The sequence below is a fragment of the Drepanopeziza brunnea genome (genome assembly GCF_022702325.1).
Source record: "Drepanopeziza brunnea f. sp. 'multigermtubi' strain 214-2 chromosome Unknown ctg10, whole genome shotgun sequence".
Lineage (NCBI taxonomy): Eukaryota > Fungi > Ascomycota > Leotiomycetes > Helotiales > Drepanopezizaceae > Drepanopeziza > Drepanopeziza brunnea.
The window spans coordinates 1,693,872-1,714,655 of NW_027094073.1; the positions used below are offsets into that span (position 1 = coordinate 1,693,872).

The 20,784-nt window shown below is 51.2% G+C and overlaps 9 protein-coding genes across 10 annotated transcripts; 4 read left to right on the plus strand and 5 right to left on the minus strand.

Annotated features, from left to right (window-relative positions):
* Positions 1-701: 701 nt before the first annotated feature.
* Positions 702-1,740, plus strand: L3040_006142 (uncharacterized protein; the record flags this gene model as incomplete). The annotated part of the gene is made up of 5 exons (XM_066156633.1): positions 702-1,025; positions 1,079-1,130; positions 1,193-1,227; positions 1,285-1,398; positions 1,696-1,740. The coding sequence occupies 5 exons, from the start codon at positions 702-704 to the stop codon at positions 1,738-1,740; spliced, it is 570 nt and encodes a 189-aa protein (XP_066011308.1).
* Positions 1,741-2,698: 958 nt separating this feature from the next.
* L3040_006143 (uncharacterized protein) lies at positions 2,699-5,780 on the plus strand (the record flags this gene model as incomplete). Its single annotated transcript, XM_007288417.1, has 5 exons — positions 2,699-2,934; positions 2,992-3,281; positions 3,330-3,613; positions 3,660-5,126; positions 5,187-5,780. 5 exons carry the CDS (start codon positions 2,699-2,701, stop codon positions 5,778-5,780), a joined length of 2,871 nt encoding a protein of 956 aa, XP_007288479.1.
* Positions 5,781-6,378: 598 nt separating this feature from the next.
* Positions 6,379-7,794, plus strand: L3040_006144 (uncharacterized protein; the record flags this gene model as incomplete). Of its 2 annotated transcripts, none has more annotated exons than XM_007288416.1 (1): positions 6,379-7,794. In XM_007288416.1, one exon carries the CDS (start codon positions 6,379-6,381, stop codon positions 7,792-7,794), a length of 1,416 nt encoding a protein of 471 aa, XP_007288478.1. The 2 variants fall into 2 exon arrangements, with proteins under 2 accessions (XP_007288478.1, XP_066011309.1); XM_066156642.1 differs by having other exon boundaries at positions 7,153-7,794.
* Positions 7,795-8,171: 377 nt separating this feature from the next.
* L3040_006145 (uncharacterized protein) lies at positions 8,172-9,951 on the minus strand (the record flags this gene model as incomplete). Its single annotated transcript, XM_066156644.1, has 3 exons — positions 8,172-9,056; positions 9,107-9,880; positions 9,934-9,951. 3 exons carry the CDS (start codon positions 9,949-9,951, stop codon positions 8,172-8,174), a joined length of 1,677 nt encoding a protein of 558 aa, XP_066011310.1.
* Positions 9,952-10,193: 242 nt separating this feature from the next.
* Positions 10,194-10,940, minus strand: L3040_006146 (uncharacterized protein; the record flags this gene model as incomplete). Its single annotated transcript, XM_066156648.1, has 1 exon — positions 10,194-10,940. The coding sequence occupies one exon, from the start codon at positions 10,938-10,940 to the stop codon at positions 10,194-10,196; it is 747 nt and encodes a 248-aa protein (XP_066011311.1).
* Positions 10,941-11,804: 864 nt separating this feature from the next.
* L3040_006147 (uncharacterized protein) lies at positions 11,805-12,527 on the minus strand (the record flags this gene model as incomplete). Its single annotated transcript, XM_066156652.1, has 5 exons — positions 11,805-11,814; positions 11,862-11,911; positions 11,980-12,042; positions 12,185-12,349; positions 12,477-12,527. The coding sequence occupies 5 exons, from the start codon at positions 12,525-12,527 to the stop codon at positions 11,805-11,807; spliced, it is 339 nt and encodes a 112-aa protein (XP_066011312.1).
* An 888-nt stretch (positions 12,528-13,415) lies between these two features.
* L3040_006148 (uncharacterized protein) lies at positions 13,416-15,467 on the plus strand (the record flags this gene model as incomplete). Its single annotated transcript, XM_007288413.1, has 6 exons — positions 13,416-13,447; positions 13,525-13,661; positions 13,759-13,786; positions 13,840-14,022; positions 14,076-14,221; positions 14,272-15,467. 6 exons carry the CDS (start codon positions 13,416-13,418, stop codon positions 15,465-15,467), a joined length of 1,722 nt encoding a protein of 573 aa, XP_007288475.1.
* Positions 15,468-16,542: 1,075 nt separating this feature from the next.
* On the minus strand, positions 16,543-18,620 carry L3040_006149 (uncharacterized protein; the record flags this gene model as incomplete). The annotated part of the gene is made up of 5 exons (XM_007288412.2): positions 16,543-17,085; positions 17,145-17,198; positions 17,254-17,403; positions 17,463-18,074; positions 18,165-18,620. The coding sequence occupies 5 exons, from the start codon at positions 18,618-18,620 to the stop codon at positions 16,543-16,545; spliced, it is 1,815 nt and encodes a 604-aa protein (XP_007288474.2).
* A 626-nt stretch (positions 18,621-19,246) lies between these two features.
* Positions 19,247-20,360, minus strand: L3040_006150 (uncharacterized protein; the record flags this gene model as incomplete). Its single annotated transcript, XM_007288411.2, has 4 exons — positions 19,247-19,850; positions 19,943-20,111; positions 20,177-20,229; positions 20,323-20,360. 4 exons carry the CDS (start codon positions 20,358-20,360, stop codon positions 19,247-19,249), a joined length of 864 nt encoding a protein of 287 aa, XP_007288473.2.
* Positions 20,361-20,784: the final 424 nt, after the last annotated feature.

Consider the following 20,784-nt stretch of genomic DNA (forward strand, 5'->3'; position numbering starts at 1 on the left):
AGTCATATCTACGGGTGAGTTTTCCAGTTTATCCGGACGAAGAGAGATCAACATAAACTCTATATTATAATTTATCCTACTTTGTATCCACGTAATATATAGATAAGATATATATACCTAGGTAGGTCTACATGATATCGGTACCAAAGCCTTACGTACTTTCTCCGCACCAACCTACAACTACTTACGTAGTACCTACGGAGAAAGCTACTTGCATGAATCCACTACCCGCTACTTAAGTAGTACTAAGTACTACCTACGTATCACAGTTGACTAGCTGCATAGGCAAGCTTCTTCTAGAAGTCGACCCACCCCGGTAAATATTCATTACTACGTACCTACGGACGGACATCGGACCGCCCAGCAATGTTTGTAAGGCAAATGGGATGAGGTTTCATCTGGAGTTCATCTGGACTTCATCTGGACTTCATCTGGAGTTCATTCAGAGTTCATCTAGAGTACATTTGCTACAAGAGTACCGATTGGATGAGGGAACAGAGCCAGAACAACGGCTCTTTGCCTTGCTTACCTCACCGACCTCAGACCATCAAGAACTCCGTGGACTGGCTGGCTCTGGAATGAGGAGTGGTTCTTCGCGCGTGGAACTTGGAAGTGCTGTTGGTCGTACAAATAATGGCCAAACCAAAAATTAAATCGTGTACGGGTGACACCGAGACGTAAAATCCTTGGGTTCTCTATCAATGGAGTACCCAAAAAAAACACCCAACGGTCAACGATTCGATGTTGATGTGAACAAAAACCCACTGCGAGTACAGTTGGTCGCCCCACCTAAACCCGTGACCCCGGATGCGGATTCATATGACCAGCGCTTCTCTTCTCTCCCGGACCCTGCCGATGAACATCTTGAACGCCACTCCTCCAAACCAGACCACCACCAATTTATCAACGCACTAGACACCATGAGACCAACAATCATGAGAGCAGCTGCTCAAGCAGCCAAGGCAGCCAAGGGCGCTGAAACCGACGTCCTTAAAAAGGGAGCAAAGCGGGATCCCGAACTCTTCGTACGAAGTCACGCAGCGCAAACGCACGACATTGACTAACCTGCGCCCTCCAGATCCTCGGTGGCATCATGACTGGAGCTTTGGGTCTTGCTGGATACTACTTTGGTACATTTCTTGCTTCTCCTGCGTGTGTTTAGTCGGGACCGGCCTAATTGACCGCCCTGCAGGCCGCAAGCCAACATCCTCGACCTCCGAAGCGAAAGTGAGCATTGCCGAGGGAAGCATGCCATGGCAGCAAGAAGTGACCGAGGGAGACAAGGCGAGAGGCGAGTACAAGTACAAATACCACCCCGGTGCAGACCCAAAGAATCCTCCTAAGGACGCCCCGAGTGCTCTGCACAGCGTCATTGTCCCCAACGTCAACTTGCCCAAGGTACGGAATCTCGGCTTCGATTTTCTTCTAGTGTATGGAGCGTATGTCTGGGATATCAGCGGATAGGACCGAAAGTTGGGGACATGGAGAGAACATGGAAAAATGAAGGTCTATTGAGGGACGGTGCCTAAGATGCCGGGAACAGAAGACGATTCTCGAGTGAGAATTGATTGACAGCTACGGCGGTTGCGTGGTACTTTTCCTTTGGAAGGTTTCGTACATGTGTGGTGGAGAAAGAGGCCTTGATTGTCCAACGTCCGGCAGCCCATGGAGAAATCATGCTAACCTTCTTAACAGGTGCTGCATGACAAGTACAACAAATGGGGCAAGGACGAATTCTAGGAGAGAGGGCAGAGAGGGCAGAGAGGGCAGAGACGGCAGAGAGGGAGGTCGATAGAATGGTTCACCATGGCATGTTGTATAGTAGATAAGGGCACATGCGAAATCGCTTTACACCAGAAGGAAATCGCTAGTGACGGTCTTTTTTTTTGTCGCATGAATACTGATACTACTTACTGTACTGTGAGTACCTAATAACTCTATGCTACAGCTACATGCTCCAAAAACCTTCATATCCTAAGAGCCGGCCTTCCAATATCTGACTCTTCATTCTCTCCTCGAATCATCGATTCTAATTTGGAACCTTTCAATATTGGGGCTTTTCAGAATTTCAAAACACATTATCCCGCTACACCTTGCATTTGCTATCTTTGGAGGCAGCTCTCAGCCTCAGCCTCATCCCTTAGCTCCCGCCCGCGCTTGACTACATTGAGCCGAGACTCCAAAAATAAGAGTCGAGCTCGAGAAAGGGCTTCGATCGGAACTCTGTTTTGACGCGTTATCGTGGGGAAATCAATGGAAATAGATATATGCTGAGCAGGCATGTTTCAATCAAGCAAATCTTGCAAAGAATATTATTTATATCGCGTGGTGGACTCCCCAAAGTGAACTTTTTCTCTATTGGGGCTTGCAGCTAGACCCGTCAACTTTCGCGGCCGAATATCTGGCTTCATGAAATGACCAAAGGGATGCGGGCTCGACGTTTTCTCCTTTTCCACGTCCTTCCCACCTCGACCCACCCACCAGGCTTGAACATTCTTCACCTGCGATGCTGCACCTTTAATAGTCTGTCGCGACCTTCTTCTTGACTTACATTCAGAGAATTGTCCTTGGTTTATTTGACTCGCTCGTGTCGGGACTACGCTTCTGATCTTGGGAGAAAACGCCCTCCTCCCTCCTCCCTTCTCCCTCATCCGACCTACCAACCACCAACGTCTATCTCATCAAAACATCTGCCAACATGGCTCGTTCTGCGAAAGGAGGTGTGGACGGCAATGCGAAGGTCCAACGCGCCCAGTCGTCCCAGGTGATCGTCAAGAAGCCAGACGACTACACCTCCGAGGGCGTCTCGGACAATGACATCTTTCTCCTGCCGGGCACCGACTACCAGGTCATGATCTTCGTTACCGTGCTGGCTGCCATTGTCAGGTTGTTCAGAATATACCAGCCCAGCAGTGTGGTGTTTGACGAAGTCCAGTAGGCTCTCTGCTGCTGTTGCTGCAACTATTCAGTAGGTGCTGACGAATTAAATAGCTTTGGTGGATTCGCATCGAAATATATCAAGGGCAGGTTCTTTATGGATGTACACCCGCCGCTTGCAAAACTCCTTCTCACTCTCGCTGGATGGTTGGCTGGCTTTGATGGAGAATTCGACTTCAAGGACATTGGAAAGGACTACGTCGAGCCGGGTGTACCATACGTCGCAATGCGGTTATTGCCTGCTGTGTGCGGTATTCTCTTGGTCCCGACTATCTTCTTGACTTTGAAAGCTGCTGGATGCAGAACTTGGACTGCGTTCATGGGTGCCTTGTTGATTGTCTTTGGTAGGGAACCATACGTGTATTTGGCGCACAATTGCTAATTCTATACAGAGAATGGCCTTCTTACCCAAGCACGATTGATCCTTCTTGACTCCCCCCTTATGATCTTCACAGCCTTCACCGGATTGGCATTCACATCTTTCACCAACCAACATGAGCAAGGTCCTACGAAGGCTTTCCAGCCAAGTTGGTGGTTCTGGCTTGCCATGACTGGCCTTGGATTAGGTGCAACAGCCAGTGTCAAATGGGTTGGATTTCTTACAATCGCATGGGTTGGTGCCTTGACCGTATTGCAACTCTGGGTTTTGCTTGGAGACGTGAAGACAGTTACCCCTGTAAGTTTTAAAGTATCCCAGAGCGGGATTGTGCTGATCTTTGTAGCGTCTTTTCGCCAAGCATGTGGTATCAAGAATCTTCTGCCTCATTGTCATCCCAACCACCTTCTACATGGGAATGTTTGGAATCCACTTTCTCTGCTTGGTCAACCCAGGTGATGGAGACGGATTCATGAGCTCCGAGTTCCAGGCTACTCTCAACTCTAAGGCCATGCAAGACGTTCCCGTCGATGTTGCGTTTGGTAGCCGAGTGACCATCAGGCACCACGAAACCCAGGGAGGCTACCTGCACTCGCACAACCTTATGTACCCCGGCGGAAGTAAGCAACAACAAATCACACTTTACCCCCACAAGGATGAAAACAACATCTGGATTGTTGAGAACATCACCCAACCCCTTGACATTCATGGACAACCTATCAACGGAACTCTTGCCTGGGACGCCCTTAGCCCACCAACCTTTATCAAGGATGGTGACACCATCAAGCTCTTCCACCAACCCACCAGTCGCCGTCTACATTCCCACGATGTCAGACCTCCTGTCACCGAGGCTGATTGGCAAAATGAGGTTTCCGCTTACGGTTACGAGGGATTTGAGGGTGATGCCAACGATTACTTCAGAGTTGAGATCATCAAGAAGATGTCCGATGGCGATGTGGCCAAGGCTAGACTCCGAACTATTCAGACCAAGTTTAGGCTCGTTCACATCATGACTGGCTGCGTTCTATTCTCTCACAAGGTCAAGCTTCCCGAGTGGGCATCTGAGCAACAAGAAGTTACCTGCGCCAAAGGTGGAACTCTCCCCAACAGCGTTTGGTATGTCGAGCAAAACGAGCACCCTCTTCTCGGAGCAGACGCAGAAAAGGTCAACTACAGAAACCCCGGTTTCTTCGGAAAATTCTGGGAATTGCAAAGAGTCATGTACCAAACTAACGCCGGACTGGTCGAGTCTCATACTTGGGATTCTCGCCCTGATTCTTGGCCCACTCTAAAGCGTGGTATCAATTTTTGGGGCAAGGACCACCGTCAAATCTACCTCATCGGCAACCCAGTTGTCTGGTGGACCTCTACCCTTGCAGTCGTCATGTATGTCATCTTCAAAGCCTTCGCGGTTCTCCGATGGCAACGAGGCTTCAAAGACTACGACAACGCTTTCTACAAGCGATTCGATTACGAAATTGGTACTATGGTCCTTGGCTGGGCTTTCCACTATTTTCCATTCTACCTTCTCCAACGTCAATTGTTCTTGCACCACTACTTCCCAGCTCTTTACTTTGCGGTCATTGCCCTCTGCCAGATGTACGATCATATTACTGCTCGCATTCCAGGCATTGGCCTCCGTGAGAACCCATTGGTCGGGCGTCTCGGCATAGTCGTCTTCTTGACTTTGACCATCGTCACCTTTGGCCTCTACTCCCCTCTGGCCTACGGCAACCCATGGACTCAAGATGCTTGCAACAAGGTCAAGCTTTTTGATTCTTGGGACTGGGACTGCAGCTCCTTCCACACCGATGTAATAGATACCCCGATCCCCAGTCTAGTCTTGCTGAAACGCCGCTAATCTGCTCCTCAGTATTCTCAGTACTCATCTCAATCCATCAACGCGAACGCCGATATCTTAAAAACAGACTTCCCTCTGCTTCCAACTAGCGCTGCCGTCCCGCCTCCACCAGTGGCGAATGAGCAGAAGCCAATCGTTGAGCAAGAACAAGCAGGCATTCCTGATTCTCCCGAGAAGCCTCCTTTGTCTGCCGCCCCGTTAGTCCCAGGCCAAAGTATCATCTCTCGCGAGGAGAAGGTCGAGTACAGAGATCAAGAGGGCAACCTCTTGGATCCCGAGCAAGTCAAGGAGCTCGAAGGAAAGGTCAGCTTCAAGACTCGTTATGAGACTCGTACTCGTTTGATCGACGCGCAAGGGAACGAGATCCCTCAACCCGAGGACGCAGCTCAACATCCACTAGTTCAGGACGCATCTCCCGTTGCACCTCCGCATCCAGATGTTGATGGCATTGATCCCTCCACAGTTGGCAAGCCAGAGCCAGCGGTTCAAGAGAGCCCAGTCCCTCAGCCTGAGGTGAAAACTGACGAAATCAAGGAGGAGAATATTGCGAAGTCTGATCCCGGTGCTGCTAAGCCAGCGAATGAAGGCAGCGAGGCCACCGCGTAGAAATAGTTTCCTTTATTTGGGTGGAAACGGCGAGGAAAACGGCGAAGAGGTCTAGAAATTTGGGACGGCCTTGTATACTAGGAGTGCACTTCGGGCATCTCGTGAATATTATGCTTTTACGGTCTGTCTCGTTTCCAAAGCATGGCAGGGGACTTTGATTGAAAGCGACCTTGAAAGGAAAGCCAGTGTCGCTTGCCAGTGCAACCGAGTAGCTGGCGCCCACATCTCGCCTAAAGGTATCTTCTACCTACCTACCTACCAGAATGCTCACATAGTCACTTCCCCCAGGTATCCATGAACCGTCAGACAGTCGGTTTCAAGCGAAGTTCACAAAACCGAGGGGCAGACTCCTGTAGGTCGAAAACGTTAGAGAGTTGAGCAAGCGCTGTCGATCCAGGGGCACCTCGAAGCTAGACTAGAAATGGACAAGTCCCAACTCCGAGCCGATGGAGGGGTAAAATATCGGCCAAGCAAAAGCTCAACCTCGACTTGTCTTTCTGTCTCCCTTCTACCTTCAACAACACCACACCACAACATCGACAAACAACATCAGCAGAGATCCTCTAAATTGCCCGAAAGCACCTCTCTCTCGACCATCATGGCCGAAACTGCTCGTCTTGCTCGTCCTAGCCTGGGCAGCAGTATGCGCACCGGATCATACACTCTTTCAGAGCATCAGCAATACCGACCCCCACAGCAAGATGGCCACCAGGGAATTGACAGTATTGTCGAAGGTGTCCAAAACACCCGCCTCGAGGCTCGAAAGCCCATCCACCCCTTCAATGGTGTCCCCGACGTCAAGAGCCCTCCGAAAATCGTTGATAGTGGCCTCAACCACACGCTGTCGCATACCAACTGTCAGCCGGCAGCCGGAACCCACTCGGACAGACTGATCGCAACCATCATCTACAAGACTCGGGCTCCCCGCGCCAAAATCACCGACTACCCACCTGACCGCTCCCCTTCCCCCTCGGCGAACAAGTCCCGTACCATTCCCCCAAACCTCGCCCCAGTGCGCTCTCTCTCCAGCTTCCCCCTCGAGCCGCCCCCACCAGACCCAGAGCCGCTCGACCACCTATACGGCAGCTATATTTCCCCATTATGTCTAACCTCCTTCCTACACCTTATTTCTTTCCTCCCCACGCGCCCCGGCTCCGAATTCCTCACCTCGTCCCACCGCTGCCTCGATAACTCGGACCACCCCTCCATCGTCGAACTTACCATCTCCCCAACACCGGACCCCGCCTACCTGACCCTTGATGACTTGCGCAAACACGAGCTCATATATCGCTTCGAGCGCGAGTGGAATGTCGATGTCATCTTGCAGCACGATACTGTTCTCCGGCGGTATCCACGGCTTGTGGTCTTCGACATGGACTCCACGCTCATCGAGCAAGAAGTCATCGACTTAATCGCTGGCTCAATTGGCGTTGAAGCGCAAGTTTCAGCCATTACAGCCCGTGCCATGAACGGGGAACTCGACTTCTCAGCCTCGTTCAAGGAGCGGGTTGCCTTGTTAAAGGGAGTGAAGGCGGACATCTTCACCAAGTTAAGGACAGTCATAAAGCCGACCAAGGGGGCGAGAGAGCTAGTCAGAGCGCTGAAGCGCATGGGTGTGAAGACGGCTGTGTTTTCAGGCGGTTTCATCCCGCTCACGCAGTGGTTGGCTGACGATTTGGGAATCGACTATGCGTTTGCAAACACCATAGCCTCGGACCCTGTCACAAATGTTTTGACTGGCGAAGTCGTCGGTACAATCGTCAACGCGGATAGAAAGCGGGATCTGCTGCTCGAGATTGCCGAAAAGGAGAAGGCGCCGTTGGAGCAGGTGGTAGCTGTAGGTGATGGCGCGAACGATTTGCTGATGATGAAAGCGGCTGGGCTGGGCGTGGCGTGGAATGCGAAGCCGGTGGTGCAGATGGAGGCTGAGGCGCGATTAAATGGGGAGAGCTTGTTAGATTTGCTGCATGTGTTTGGATTTACTGCCGAGGAGGTGCAAGCTTTGATTCGATGATACCTGGACGCGAGCCGAATGAGAAGAGTTGACTGACAGGAGACCTGGCGTTGGTGATTGGATGAGGATGATGAATATCTTTTTTCTAGGGGACAGAAGACGAGGTCAGGCCAGGCAGGAGAGCGAGCAGTTTGGTGGCCTTTTCTCAGGATTACGCTTCTTTACTTTACGTCCCGAGACGCACATGAATGAACGACAGATACTAAAAACAACCCTTTCCACAAATTTCAAGTCATCATTGAGAGCGTGAGAATTAACGATACGCACACAGTCTGTCGGAAATGTACCCAGGTATCCAGTAATTCCAGCCCCTTTTCAACCTAAAAAAGTACAAAGCCAGAGTACCTAATGAGCTAAACATCGTTGTCATGGAGTCATTAGAGCAACATCTCCGAATCTTGAGAATTCGCTCCTTCCTCCTTCCCCTCCTCATCAATCACCACTTTCTCAGGACTCTTAGGCGCAGCAGGCGTCTCAGCCTTCGTCTGCTGCGTCTTGAGCGATTCCTCCAGGCCTCCCAGAAGATCGGGATAATCGTCGTCGTCATCTTCTGCCGCCGCGGACACGCTCGCTTGTTCAGGGGGAGTCGCTTTTGCTCCCTGCTCACTCTCCGCTGAGACCGGAGGGCCTTCGGATATCGGGGTACCAATCTTCGCTTTATCTGCGATATCAAGTAGCATTTGCTCTTCCTCCTCCTCTTCTTGCCGTTCATTGACAGCTGCTTCGACTTCGGCCATTGTAGGTTTAGGCGGTGGTGAGGGCAGGCTTGTTGGGGCCGTCTCCGAGGCTTGTTGCTGCATTTCTGAATTGAGTGCCCCTGCTTCAGGTACAGAAGGAAGAGATTCGGATTTTTCGGTAGGTGCAATATTTTGAAACGGTGTTGCGGAAGATTCCAACGGTGAAGCGGCCGTTGAAGTCGTCATTGCTACTTGTCTCAGCGGGCTTCCGGATTTTCCCTCAACTCTATCCGCCATAAGCTTGGGAGGTGCATGATTGCTCTCAGTGCCGCCCATAGTAGAGTCTACGGGTTCAAGCGGCGGGATCGGAGGCATGGACGGGACTGAAAGTTCGGAGAGTGAAGATTCTTGAGCGGCCTTGGATACCGAGTCTTGCATATCCTCAGATGCTTCGTCGTCCTCACCCTCATCCCCTTCATCGCCATCGTCACCGTCCTCATCGTCTGAGTTAGCTTGTGAGCCATCGCCCATCTCTATGTCTTCCTGCACTGTTGGAGTCGAAGTACTGCCTTCGTTCTTGGCACCCTCATCACACTTAGTCTCTGAAAATACGCGGATAGGATTCTGAAACTTACATCAGGAGCAACCGTTCTCTCGGTTGATGTGTTAGGGACTGACCCATCGATTGGCGTAGCCAGTGGGACACTGGTAGGTGCAACTGGCTTCTTCTTCCTTCCTCGTCCAGGCCCTTTGGCCTTCCTTTTGGTTGCGGGTCTGCGTTTCGGAGGCGTGGCATGTGCAGCCGTCAAGTCAACAGGTGCGTTGGGATCTGGAATCTGTGTCTGCGAGAGAACTTCGCCTTCGACTGTCTGACCCTGTGGTACTACAACGTCTTGCACATACTCGTTCCCTGCCGCATCGATTCGTTTTACTGTGGCTTTGATGACAGTTGCTACTGGCACTGAAGACTTCAACGACGCATTACCTAAACCTGGCCTTCTTTTGGCTAGGTAAGAGACATCTGGCCCCTCCAGGTGACGTGGCGTTAGTTTCCACGATTTCACAGTGAAGCCCTTCTCCAGTATATCGTCATCTTTCTTGTCGGGCTTATCACCAACGATTGCTTCAGGATCGGCTTCTTCTTCATCTGCAGGAGCTGGACGTTTATATATCTTCCCGGCTCGAGCAGCGCGCAAAAGATCTTGGCTATGTTGAGGTAACAGATGCGAGTCTTTCGGCATCCCGTGAGGCAGTTCGACGGCCCAGATGTCATTCTGATTGGTCGCACTGTCTTGGTTTGGAGGAGGAGCTACGGTCACATAATCGCGACTCCAATGACGAACCGGTATACCTTCGAATTCGCCATGGTCAAGGCCAGGACGATTCTGCCGTCTGTTTGCGTTTCTATACTAGAATCTCAAAGTAAGCTTTTACTTTGAGAAGAAGAAAAAACCAAACTTACACTAGCACTAGGCGCCATTGTCGAATCTTGTGACGATACAATGGGGGTTTATTGTTTGGATAGGGATGAGCTCTAAAGTAAACAGGACTCTTCTCTCCGCGCTTCTTCTGCTCGCACAAACTCGACCACAATGCATGAGCAGATATCGCGAGGATTAAGACAAATCCCAGTCAAGGTTGATCTGCCCTTTTCCCCCCACGCTCTCGGGCCCAGGACTAGCGAAAGTTCTGAGTGACAGCCTTACTGGTGACACAGGAGCTCTACGCGAGATTCGGGAGGCGTTTCTCTCCGGGTCTCCGCAATGGCTTTTCTTTGTCTTCTTCCAGAGGTTCAGGAAATTCGACAGACGTCTCGCTCAGAGTAGTAGAGAAACCTGAGGGAGGCGCTGGGAGACGCTTTTCCCCAAAAACCCTCCTCGTTGTGGGCGACTCTCCTTGGTCTGAGTCTGAAGAATCAAGGCAATCAAACCTTTTTCGCTTTCGGAGATCAACAGATGGACTGTCAGATAGGAATTCAATTCCCGAGTCCAGGTCTCTCGCTTCGCTTATTTCCCGTATCTTTCCAGCAGGGTCTTCAGGTTCAACCTCTACAGCATGGAAAATTTCGTATGTACTCGTCTCGTCGTCCGATTCAACGTAGGCAGCTCGATTCCGCCTTTTTGTACCTGGGTGGGCTATGCCACCGATATCCTGCTCAACTAAACTCGCAGATTTGTCGAGCTTCCGTATCAATTTCAAAGTTTGAAGAGTCTTCCCCGAAGTTGTGAATTGTCCAGTGACACCAAGCTCAGCTTTATCCCGCGCAGCCGACGTTGCAGATTCGTTGAGCTTCCGTATCAATTCCAAAGTTTCAAGAGATTTCCCCGATGTTGTAGGGTATCCGGCCTTGTTCTGTTCGGGCAAAAGTGTCCCCGAACTATCCCCTTGTCGATCTGGCTCCGGACGGCGCGTTGCGATGCGCAAGATGATCCTGACTGGTGGGATCTTGGCCTCTGGAGCAGACTTCATGGTTAGCGATGTGAGATAGTGAATTGCGATGGGAGTAGCAATGTGAGAAGCAGTGTGAATCAGCCAAACCAGACCAAAAAATGGATTGAAAACAATGCAGGACGGCGAGATGGATTGGGAGGGTGGTTTGGCTTACGGCGGAGACGGCAGTATGATTCAACGATGCGGTTGCTGGAGAAGGCGCGTGGGCGTGAAGTTTGAATGAAGTACAAAGTAGGTATGAAGTGTAGAGAGAGGGTGGAAGTCGCGAGTTTACTTGTACTGTAAAGACTTGCAATTGAAGTCGCAGCCGCGAAGCAGACCCCTGCCGTTTTAGCGTCGCACTGGGTGACAAGGCTGGTGGATTACAGTAACTTGGTAATCTGGAGACGTCCCAGCTTGCGGAGGACGGGGATTTCTTCGAATATGTAAATATATGCATGTATATATATATATATATATACATAGACTGTAAAAGGGAACGAAAATATGCACACTGTAATGATGGGTTACTGGACAAAGACACAGCTAGATCTGTACCTGCACTCGTCACCGACTCCTAACCCTATCGCCACATCATCGTATACCTACCTTCTATATCTATTAAGCTAGGTTCACGCTTTTCGCGATGCCAACATACCATACAGGTCCCTTCAGGCGTAACTGGACCAACCGCAGGACCTTTATGCTCGAGGCAAAGAAGAGATGGGTGGCTGATCCGTGTCACTGACACCACTCGCATTCAGACAACTTGTTTGAGTAGGGCTTCCCATGATTGCGTGGTATTAATTAAGCCCCTCAGGCGTAGAGATACAATTGTACTTTACAGTATGGTATTGCCCTTCACTCAGCTTCTAAGCGTCCTTGACTTCCTAGGTATCCACATCAATCCCATCTGTCGCGGTTAGAGACTTCAACACAAGTAGGCTGTCGTCAGCTTACCCAGTGTCCTTTTGTCTGACTAAATCGTTTCTCCGACCTCCTTGCTTTCCCTGTAGCGATAGTATCAGCATCTTGCTATATCTTTCGCAGCCCAGTTCCGAGGAAGGGGTAACCTTACCGATTTTCCACCCTCCACAACTAATCTGTCCAGTTGAAAGAACTGACTGACGACGGTTTGTCTCTTTTGATTATGGATCAGCAAGGCTCTCTGATTTCCGCTTGCCCAACGGCCGTAGAGACCGAACGATATGCCCGCGCCGCACTTCTACACACCGCGACCCTCCCATGAGACTCCTAAGGGGAGTTCCAGCAGCCAAGCGTACCTTCATTGATCGCAACTCCTTCAAGCCCTTCTGCATCAGCTCCTGGATCTCTCTCTCGTCTGTGACATCCTTATGCTCTCTGAATGCATCTTTCGTCCTCCGCTTAGCGTACTCTCTGAAGTTGTATGACGCAAACTGTTCGCCTTGCCGTAATAGTTGACGGTACTAAGGCGCACGTAGTGTCAGCAATCTTCGTGGGCAGACATGGAATAGAAGTTTTATTAACATTTCGCTTGGAAAACATGTGGCAAACGCTGAAGCTTGAGAAAAGAACGGCGAGAGGATCGCATACCAAGGATCTTGCTTGTGCACTCTCGCCCCTGGCTGCAGATAGGATAGACATCGCGGGATGCGTGGAGTGATGTTATGTGGTAAGGGAGGAATGGCAGTGAAGAGAAGCGCATTGCGGCGAACAAAATATTAAAGTGTTTATCTTGGCGAGCCTCAGTCCTCGGTGCCTTGGGCCTTGGGTCGGGACTCGGGGCAAGGCTCTAAAGATCTCCGGAGATAAGATAAGACCCCTTGGCGAGCCTGGCAGGGGAAAAGCCCAGGCACCCTCCACATTCAGGAGAGGGAAAGGGGTTTTGTTTTGTTTATTTGTTTGTTTACTTTCATACGACAAGCGACCACTGGAGACGACCACTGGAGACGAGATGAGATGGACATCTCAGTCTGATATGCAGGTCTCAGCAGCCACTGAGAGATGGCAATGCCGTAAGTACCGAAGTAGTAGTGCTTACTTAGTGTACAGAGGGCACATCAAAATAAACACCCAGGGACCAAGAGCTTGGCCTTTCCTCCGTCTACGTTGGTAGATATACCGGTAATATATATAACTAGTACCTACCCCGTACTGTACCTAGAGTACCTAGTTCTCCCGAACTCTCCTCGCAAATCACAACAACGGACCGCAAGGGAAGAGGAGCATTTCCAGGTACCAAGTATTATTGTATTTCGCTGTATTTATGACGAAAGAATGGATGCCCCACCAAAGCTACCCCGCCGACTCGTGCAATTGCGTGCTCAACGTCATCCAGGGCCGGCAGAAAGCCGTAGGTAGTATAGTTCCGTTACAGTAAAGCTCCGATAAAAATATTCTGCCGCCTCTCTCCATCTTCTCTTTTCCCTACTCCGTCTCTCTCCTCATTCTCCTTCAAATTCCTATAGCTACACTTCCCCATCGCTCCTCTGGTTCCCCTCCCTCACAACAACCCAAAACACATCTGTGATCATGGCAAATTCACCCCACGGCGGAGAACTGAAGTAAGAAAGAAAGCCCCATACGCACACCCAGGTATCAAAGAAAGCATCTCGGGGCGGCTGGCTGACCTTCTCCACAGAGATCTTCTTGCGAGAGACCTTCCCCGACACAAGGAGCTTGATGCGGAGGCTGAGACTCTGCCGGCGATCGTCCTGAGCGAGAGGCAGCTCTGCGATCTCGAATTGATTCTTAGTGGGGGTTTCTCCCCGCTTGAAGGTACGTCCGTCAATTTATTTACCGTGGGTCGAAACACCCTCACCACAGTTGTCGTCTTTTCTCACACCAAAAGCAAAGCTGACTTTCGATTCTGCAGGTTTTTTGAACGAGAAGGATTATAATGGGTACAGTTGAAAATTGTGAATATGTATATGAAACATAAACTGACCGGCGTCAGTGTCGTTGAAAACAACCGACTAGCAGATGGGAATCTGTTTTCTATGCCCATCACCCTGGATGTGAGCGAGGAACAGATCAAAGCTTTGGGAATCAAGCCACAGGCCAGACTCGCTCTTCGTGATTTCCGTGACGACCGCAACCTTGCCATTATATCTGTTGATGATGTCTACAAACCAGACAAGTAAATGAAATTGGCCGGCACCCTAGCTGGCACTTCCACTGATCATTCAATAGGACCAAAGAGGCCAAGTTAGTCTTTGGAGGAGATGCGGATCATCCAGCTGTGAAGTACCTGCACAACACTGCCCAAGCATACTATGTAGGAGGAAAGATCGATGCTATCCGCCGCTTGGAACACTACGATTATGTTGCTCTCAGATGTAAGCTATATCTGGACCTTGAATATTCGTCTCGCTAAGCCTGGAAACAGACACCCCAGCAGAGCTCCGCCTTCACTTTGACAAGCTCGGCTGGTCAAGGGTCGTTGCTTTCCAAACTCGAAACCCCATGCACAGAGCTCACAGGGAATTGACTGTTCGCGCTGCCCGATCTCGCCAAGCCAATGTTCTCATTCATCCCGTTGTTGGTCTTACCAAGCCAGGAGACATCGATCACTTCACCCGAGTCCGTGTTTATCAGGCTCTTCTCCCCAGATACCCCAATGGAATGGCCGTCCTTGGTCTCCTCCCCCTCGCTATGCGGATGGGTGGCCCTCGCGAGGCCATCTGGCACGCCATTATTCGCAAGAACTTTGGTGCGACACACTTCATTGTTGGTCGTGATCACGCCGGCCCAGGAAAGAACAGCAAGGGCGAGGAATTCTACGGACCATACGACGCGCAGTACGCCGTGGAGAAGTACAAGGACGAGCTCGGCATCGAAGTTGTCCCCTTCCAAATGATGACCTACCTCCCAGACAGCGACGAGTACCGGCCCAATGATGAAGTCCCAGCCGGTGTTCGCACACTTGACATCTCAGGCACCGAGCTCCGCAACCGTCTGCGCACTGGTCGCGAGATTCCAGAATGGTTCTCCTACCCCGAAGTCGTCAAGGTGCTCCGCGAGTCCCACCCTCCCCGCCATGAGCAGGGCTTCACTGTCTTCCTGACCGGCTACCAAAACAGCGGCAAGGACGCCATCGCCCGCGCCCTGCACGTAACCCTCAACCAGCAAGGTGGCCGCTCCGTCTCCCTACTCCTCGGAGAGACAGTGCGTGCTGAGCTCTCCTCCGAGCTTGGCTTCAGCCGCGCAGACCGTACCCGCAACATCGGCCGCATTGCTTTTGTTGCCTCCGAACTCACCCGCTCCCGCGCCGCCGTCATCGCTGCCCCGATCGCCCCTTATGAGGATGCCCGTCAACACGCTCGCGAGCTTGTCGAGAAGTTTGGCGACTTTTATCTCATCCACGTTGCCACCTCCCTTGAGCACGCCGAGAAGACCGACAAGCGCGGCATATACGCCAAAGCGCGCAGAGGCGAGATCAAGGGCTTCACTGGTGTCGATGACCCATACGAGACTCCTAAGAAGGCCGACCTGACCGTTGATCTTGAGAAGACTAGCGTCCGGAACGCCGTTCATGAGATCGTGCTGTTGTTGGAGAGCCAGGGACTGCTGGATCGTCTATAGATGGGCGTTCCGATATGTGCATAAATCTGCCCTTGTGCTACTTATTGCGGATTGGATATGAATGGCGTTTTATAAGTGCGGGATGTCTAGATTCGGTTGCATGATTCCCATGGATGGGCAATATTTTCTTCTTTACTTCGGCATGCGAGATGCGAGACACGCTTCCGATCTTTAGAAAGATAGCGGTTAAATAAATAGATCACATGAATAGATCATTTCCCATGAAGTCCACCTTCTTCGGTGACGAGATTCCTACTGATTCGCTGCAAGTGAAGAACTTTCCAACGATTCTAGAAACAGCTTGATCGTCAGAAAAAAAAAGAGATATTTCCAATAATAAACGCTATCATTTTGAAACGCGTAAAAGGTATCATCTCATCTATATTCACGATATCACTTCCTTTCCCCCTAAAATTTTTTTCACCGTTGATAAAATTTGGTTTACAACGTTCATGAAGTATCCAGTAGCGTGGATGGCATAGTGGTTGTCATCCTCAGGTCAAGCTGGTGTTGGGGGGAAACTTGTTGTAACGATTTGGGGCCGAGTTGGTTTAGACTTACCAAACCACACACGTCAATTCGAAGCGGATTAAAAAAATGAAAACCCATCGCAGAGGCTTTTCTTCTCCTACCGTGAGGTGGGAGTTTGTTTTGCTGTTTTCCCTTTCTTTTTTTTCCTTTTTTTTTTTTTCTGGGACTTCTCGCTCTCCTCGATCGGTGTGTCGATGATGCCCGACGATAGATACAGCTTGCCAGAAGTGTATTGTCATGTGCGACGTGTATCCCTTTTCGTAGCGATGAAAAGATTCTTCAATCCCATGGAAGGAGTCGTAGAAGCAGCCATATCTGTCTGCTTTTCTGGATCTACAGCAGTCGTCGTTCTCGATCGATCATGAGAGTGGATACAGTACCATGATTTTATTTAGAGCATATTAAAGCCCAGATATCGCGGTCTCCTTCGATTCCACTTGAACACTGTCATCTTTGCTTTAAACCAGACTTGGAGGTTAAAGAGGCCTGACTGAAGATCACACCTACTTCGTATTCAATAGATTTAGTTACCAATCCATCCTATTTACAGCTCATCTTTTACAATCTCTTCCCTCCTCGGTCCGCCCTTGACAGCCTTCGTCGTCGCCACATCCTCTACCGGAAACACCCTCCGTCTTCCAACCCAGGTCTCCTTGACCACCACATCCCTCAAGCTCCTCCCCGTCTCATCGACCGAGACATCCCTATCAAGTACGACCCAATCCGCCCACATCCCCACCTCGATGGCACCCGTCTGGCCTTCCTTCCCCCATCCATAAGCCGCGTTCCTCGTGAAGCCCAGCAGGGCTCGTTCAACGCTCAACGCCTGCTCCGTGTGCCAGCCGCCAGGGCCGGAGGGACTCGTGCCCGTTTTGGGATTGAGGCGCGTGACGGCCGCGTACATGCCTTCGAAAGGGGACGGTGGCTCAACGGGGAAGTCAGAGCCGAGGACCGGACCCGGGTATTTCGAGACTGTTGCTTCCAAACCGGGGGGGAAGAGGCTGGCCATGCGGTATGCGGAATGAGAGAGCCGTTCTGGTCCGAGCCGGTCGAGTGCGTATGCCATGTCGGAGGTGGCATGTGTGGGCTAGATAGATCCCGTGTCAGCCGAGAAGATTCAAGGAATCTAGAGGGGGGGTGAGTTACTTGGATACTTGGGATTATGCCCATTCTCGCGATCCGCTTCTGGTCATCTGGGTGCTGTTGTTGGCTGTCAGCACTGTTCTTGATTGCTCTTGCATTGTAGACCACGTACAATGATTTGAGCATGCTCGATCCTCAACCTCTTTGCTTCATTGCAGCCGTCACAACCAGCTCCCAGAACGCTTTCAAAAGCATCCACCGCAGCTCGATTAGCTCGGTCTCCAATCGCGTGAATATTGACCTGGAACCCAGCATTGAACCACTATTGCTGTCAATCACCAACTTCTCAACCCCGGCTCAGAGATAATAGAGCTCGCTCACCTGGTTGACCACGGCCGTCAATTCCGTCTCGTTTATCAACATTGTCCCGCTGGTATCAGGCCTATCCGAGTATGGCTCCAACAACGCCGCACCCCAAGACCCCAGCGCCCCATCTGCAAAAAGCTTCACTCCCCCAAGCATCAACGTGCTATCTCCCAACCCATCCTCCGAAGCCGCCAACAGATCCAACCCCTTTGTCTCATCCGGACAAAAGGTGTTCCTCTCAGCACACTCAAGCATAACATTGATTCTCAAAGTCAACTCCCCTTTCTCAGCCAAGCCCTCTAGTATAGCAACATCATCCGGTCTCATGCCCGCATCTCCAACACCAACGATACCCACTCTATTCAACTCCGCCAAAGCGGTCTTGAACCACCGTGTTTTTTGAGCGACATCTGGCTTGGGTGCAAGCGGATAGATGATGGCATCCATCGCGTTGTCACAGAATACCCCGGGGCCAGGCTCAGTGACAACCACGCCTCCCGGCGGTGCTTTTGGGAGCGGCCGGGGCAGCAAATCGAGGACTTTCTGAGAGGTGAGAACACAGTGAACGTCTACTCGGTCAAGCATGATATACAGCCCTTCCAGATCCGAATCCTCTCCAAGCTCCTCCTACAAAGTCATCAATCAATCAGTCCAACCTTCCCAAAAGTCGATTTGCCAGATATCACCTCACCACCCAGAGGAACCATGGTGACCTACAGCAGTCGGCATAACCCCCCCAAAGAATTTCTGATCCCACCCAATACCCCTCACCCACTTTCCTCGCCCTCCGTACCCCTCCCCCTTGTGCTCCGCTAAGAAGCTCTTGATCCTCTCCCTGACCGCCCCCATACTATCCGCTCCGTACAGCGACACGCTCTCCAGCATCTCGCCATACGCCAGGATATGGCCGTGGCTCTCGATGATCCCGGGAATCACCCAGCCATCGAGTTCCACTCGCTCCTCACCACCTTCCGGAACCGCGTCCAAGACCTCAGAGAACAATCCGTTCTCAACCCTGAAGCACTGAGCCCGAGGGAGGGAGGAGTTGAGCGTGGTGATGGATGTGGAGGAGGCCGGTTGTGAGAGACAGTAGAGAGTTGACGCTGGGGATCTGCATCCAGCGAGCGGGAAGGTCGCAGCCAGTGCGAGGAGAGCTGGACGGAGGGCTCCCATCGTCGTAGAGATGCCAGCCGTGGCTCAGTTAAGAAGAGAGATGGCGACACCAGCTGTGGGTGGTCGAAATATGGGATGAGTGGGGGATCTGCAAAAGGTTTGTCGGTTCGTGTCACGTGGTTACATCGCTCTAGCAACTTGGTACTGCAAGTATTAGGTAGGATGCGGCGGGTATGGCTTTCGGATATATGAATGTGCGAATTATTGGGATCGATAAAGCGATGTGCTTAAATTGTGTCAATGACCTGAATGTATCTGACCCTTTTCCAAGTTCATGATCTCGCTTAGTTACGAAAGGGGAAACAACAACCACCACTTGACCGGCTTTTCATCCGTATATATCTCTTCCGAGGTACAGCGAAAGTCCACAGTCAATTAAGCTATCCGTCTTTGGAATTAAAATGGACTGCTGCGAAGCTCCAGAGCCCTACGCCAGTCTGGATGATTTCCCTTCTGAATCTCCTCTATACCAACTGCATTCGATAATGTATCTCCTTTTCTTCCCACTACATGCAGGAGGGAGCTTTGCGATTCCTTTCATATGCGCCCGAATCTCTCACCAGACATGGCCGCCATTCTCTTGAATTCACAAAACGAACACCCATCATAACGAATACTACTCACTTTCACTTGCCCCCCCGCGCTCTGATCAACTTCGCCAATCTCCCCAGCCCAAACATCCTCGGCAGCACCAGATCAAACACCCACGCCCCGATCCAATTCCGAACAAGCCAGATCAAGCCACTCTTGTTCCCCCTCCAATACAGCTTCTTCATCGCCCACCCACTCCTCAGCGCCTCCCTCACCACCCCCCGAGCATAGACATCGGTCGCCATGGCGCCTTCCTGGCTGTGCTTCACCCTCCTCTGGAAATCCTCACCAATCTCCACGTACAGACTGCCCTCGGGCAGCGCCCTCTCCGTGCGAGCGATCCGGCTCTTCACGCCGCCGGTCACGACCACAAGCACCCTCACGCCAAACGGCTCGATCTCCAGACGCAGCGTCTCGCTCCACGAATGCAGCGCGGCCTTGCTGGCGTTGTACACGCTACCGAACACGTACGGCGTCACGGCAGCGACGGAGCCGATGTTCAGGATGAGGCCCTTGGCGGCGATCAGGAGCGGAATGAAGGATTGTGTTAGCGCCATGACGGCGAAGAGGTTCGTCTCGAAGCATGCTCTGGCGTCGTCGAGATCGGCGTCTAGAGCGGGGATAGTGCAGTTACGGCCTCTACTTTCATCAGAACGGCTTCATGAACATCGCTGCTATTTTCCATTGGAAATTAAAGGGTGTGAACAGAGGGTGAAAGGGGGGACACAAACGCGTTGTTAACCAAGATATCTAGCTTGCCACCTGTGATCCTCTCTACCTCCCCCCTGGCCTCTTTAATACTGTCCGCATTTGTCACCTCCAGACTCAGCGTCGACATGCCCATCGCCTCTAAGTCCTCAATCGCATCTTTGCTTCTGGCTGTCGCTATGACATGTAGACCTGGATAGATGCCAATCAGCTACCTGATCAATTTCAGAGCGTGCGAATGGAGAGGTTTGATGTACCTTTGGCGTGGAATTCCCGCGCCAGAGCATGTCCGATGCCCCCAGGTGAGCATCTTTGCAAGCCGAATTAGAGTTATGGTTTGCTTGAAGCTGGCGATTGGGGAGTTGATGCCAACGTGACAGCGGTACATGATATCGTAGCTTACCCTGTGATGAGCACACTCTTTGTCTTTCCAATAGACATTCTACTTTGAGATAAAGTTCCTCAATTCTCAATTGGTTGATGGTAGTTGCAATGGATGCTGAACTTCGCGGGATGAAGAGTGTCAAGCCCGCAACGAAACTTGAAGCCGAGGTTCGCTCTAGCGTGCTTCCATCTGCAGGATCCGTGTGTACGACAGCAGGGGTAGCCCAGTCAGCAGAATGCGCCCCCCCGCCCAAAAAAAACGTTCTCTAGATCACAAGTTCAAGGACACAGAAGTTGAGAAATTGTCTATTATTGTCGGAAAAACAATTTTTCATCTTCGAAGCAACTCTGTAGCATAATCCCCCTGGCATCCTCCTGGGCCCAGACAGATCTCACATTTTGCGGCCGTCACGACAAGCACCCCTTTTCAGGAGTTTAACATAAGAAAAATAGCAGAGCAAACAGAACAATGGTATCCCCG